Below are 2,360 nucleotides of genomic sequence, written 5' to 3' on the forward strand. Positions count from 1 at the left end.
TTATGAGGTATACTGTGTACAATGTATTATGAATGAAAAACTAAGTCTCATACCACTCACATTAGGTACTGCTTTCATTCTTTCAATGGATTTACGACAGAGGAAGGACAGAGCAGCTTGTGGATCATCTCCCAGCAGTGGATTAATCTCATGCTCTAGTTTCTCAAGAGCTTGACTGTTCTACAACAAAGAATCCACTCATTATAATCACACCATTACATTATAACACTCAAGTACTTACTTGATTTATTTCTTTGTTAGACATTTCCAACATCCTTTGGGCAGTTTTTGTTAATTCAGAGTTGAATCCATTATAAGTGATGCAATTGTTAACAATTAGATTGACATGCTCCGTAAACTGCTGCCTTGTCTCATACTTGTGTTTACGAATATTCTGAAAAATAAAATGAGTGCACATACATGTAGTAACTCAAAAACTTTACATAATTCTACATTACTACATAGCATAAAGACATTGATATCTATTAAAACTGCAATGAAGATTATTTGTAAACTTCAAATGGCAGTATATTAAACCACTAGCTATAAAAATTATTGAAAATACATGTACCGTGTGCTCTTGTCAGAGTTAAAACTAAAACTATGGGATAATACCATGGGCCATAGCCAATAAATCAGTATTTTTTACATATTCTGATGTACAATGATAGACTTATGCGACTGCAATTTTTAATGGACATAAGCAGGGATTGTATTCGTAGTCTATTATATCCCTGACATAAGTCATGACTTGCTCAATTTGCTACAGAGTAAAAGGACATCAATAATATTATGTATAAAAAAATGTAATAAAAATTAAGAGTGATTTCGGAGCCATTTTGGAAAAGAACGATGGGCTATAGCCTTGGGTATTTTTCAGAATTTTGGTGTTCTTAAATTGGCCGTAGCTTGAAAATTGAAGTTGGAATCAGCTCAAACTTTCTATACACCATAAAGACATCAATACCTATAAAAAATGTAATAAAAATTTGGGGTGATTTTAAAGGCATTTTTAGAAAAAACTATGAGCTATAGCCTTAGATATTTTTCAAAATTTTGGCGTTTTGTTACAATGGCCGTAACTTAAAAAATTAAAGCCGGAATCAGCTCAAACTTGCTACATGTACACAGCATAAGGACATCAGAAAATTTCAAAAATTTGGAGTAATTTTGGCTCCAAAATTCCCCATGTCATGGAATCACCATGGTTTCTCTTCCATGTCTTCTTTGTATCACCTTGTGAAACAGAGTCAGTGGCTCGGACAGTAGGTGTTTCTTTACTTTTTGTATCATGATAGGCTACTGCTGGCATCTTTTATATTGGCTCATTCCGGCCATGTTCGACCCGCGTCATTTTCATCCTTATTTTCTTTCATAACATGATATACTATATCCCAACTGAGTTTGACACCAGCCGCTTGGAATTTGAAAAATGTAGGATACGTCACTGATGACGTCTTATAATGATATTCATAGAAGCATGGCCGACATTTTACAGCTGTGTAGTTGGCCTGTATTGCACTCTTAAAAAGGTTTTGTTTGTTCTGATAAGCAGTACAATAGCTGCTGGAGTCAACTAGTCTTTATACAGGCAATCATTATCAGAAGATCTTGCTCTGTTAGCTTTTAAAAAGAAGAATTATCAGTTTGGGAGCTCGACCACATGTTCTTATGTAAACTATGACGTAGATAAATTGTCATAAAACGTCATTTTGGTATGCCATTGAGTTTATAGGGAGAACTCGGTTCTCAGGGTTCCCAAGGGCTGAGAGACCCAAGACCTGAGATCCTGTGATGGCATTGGGCGACTAAGAACCTGTGAAAGTCTCATTCTTATCCCACATTCCTATAAAAAGTTATTCCAGTTTTTCTTGGGTCAAACTCAGTTGGGATATAGTATACTTTCATTTTACTCGGTCATCTATCTAGTTTATTCTTTGGGTCCTCATTTTCTTGTGATGATATTCGAGGCAACTCACTCATGTCATTTTCCAAGTCAGTCCATACGCCAGCTGACCGGAAGTCCGTTTCTGCCTGTATAATTTTATTTTCCACATCCTCAGTGCAGTTATTACATAATGAATTATTCATGAAACAATATTTCTTTTTATAAAAAATAATTTATAAACCTATCACTCGTGAAACTCTGTAAAATAGAAGTTCCCTTTCATATCTAACAAATCTAGAAGTGGCAAGTGCCTGAAGTAAGTTTGAGAGAAGTTATGATCCACTATATAGTTCACACCTGGTAGCACTTGAAGGAAGACTGCAGCATTTGCGACATCAGTTAGCAGCTACCAGTGAAACATCATAGCAAGGAAGCCCACTAGCAGCTGCTGAAGAGTTTTGAAGTTGTTCCC

The 2,360-nt window shown here is 35.6% G+C and overlaps 1 protein-coding gene across 1 annotated transcript; it reads right to left on the bottom strand.

Annotated features, from left to right (window-relative positions):
• LOC109586040 (transcription initiation factor TFIID subunit 1-like) lies at positions 1 to 1,377 on the bottom strand. Its single transcript, XM_020002206.1, has 3 exons — positions 1,237 to 1,377; positions 242 to 394; positions 1 to 180 (listed from the first exon to the last, which is right to left on the bottom strand). Exons 1-3 carry the CDS (start codon positions 1,291 to 1,293, stop codon positions 1 to 3), a joined length of 390 nt encoding a protein of 129 aa, XP_019857765.1. The 5' UTR covers positions 1,294 to 1,377.
• Between the last annotated feature and the right edge of the window lie 983 nt (positions 1,378 to 2,360).

Source organism: Amphimedon queenslandica, unplaced genomic scaffold (assembly GCF_000090795.2).
Source record: "Amphimedon queenslandica unplaced genomic scaffold, v1.1 AMPQUscaffold_12962, whole genome shotgun sequence".
Taxonomy (NCBI): domain Eukaryota; kingdom Metazoa; phylum Porifera; class Demospongiae; order Haplosclerida; family Niphatidae; genus Amphimedon; species Amphimedon queenslandica.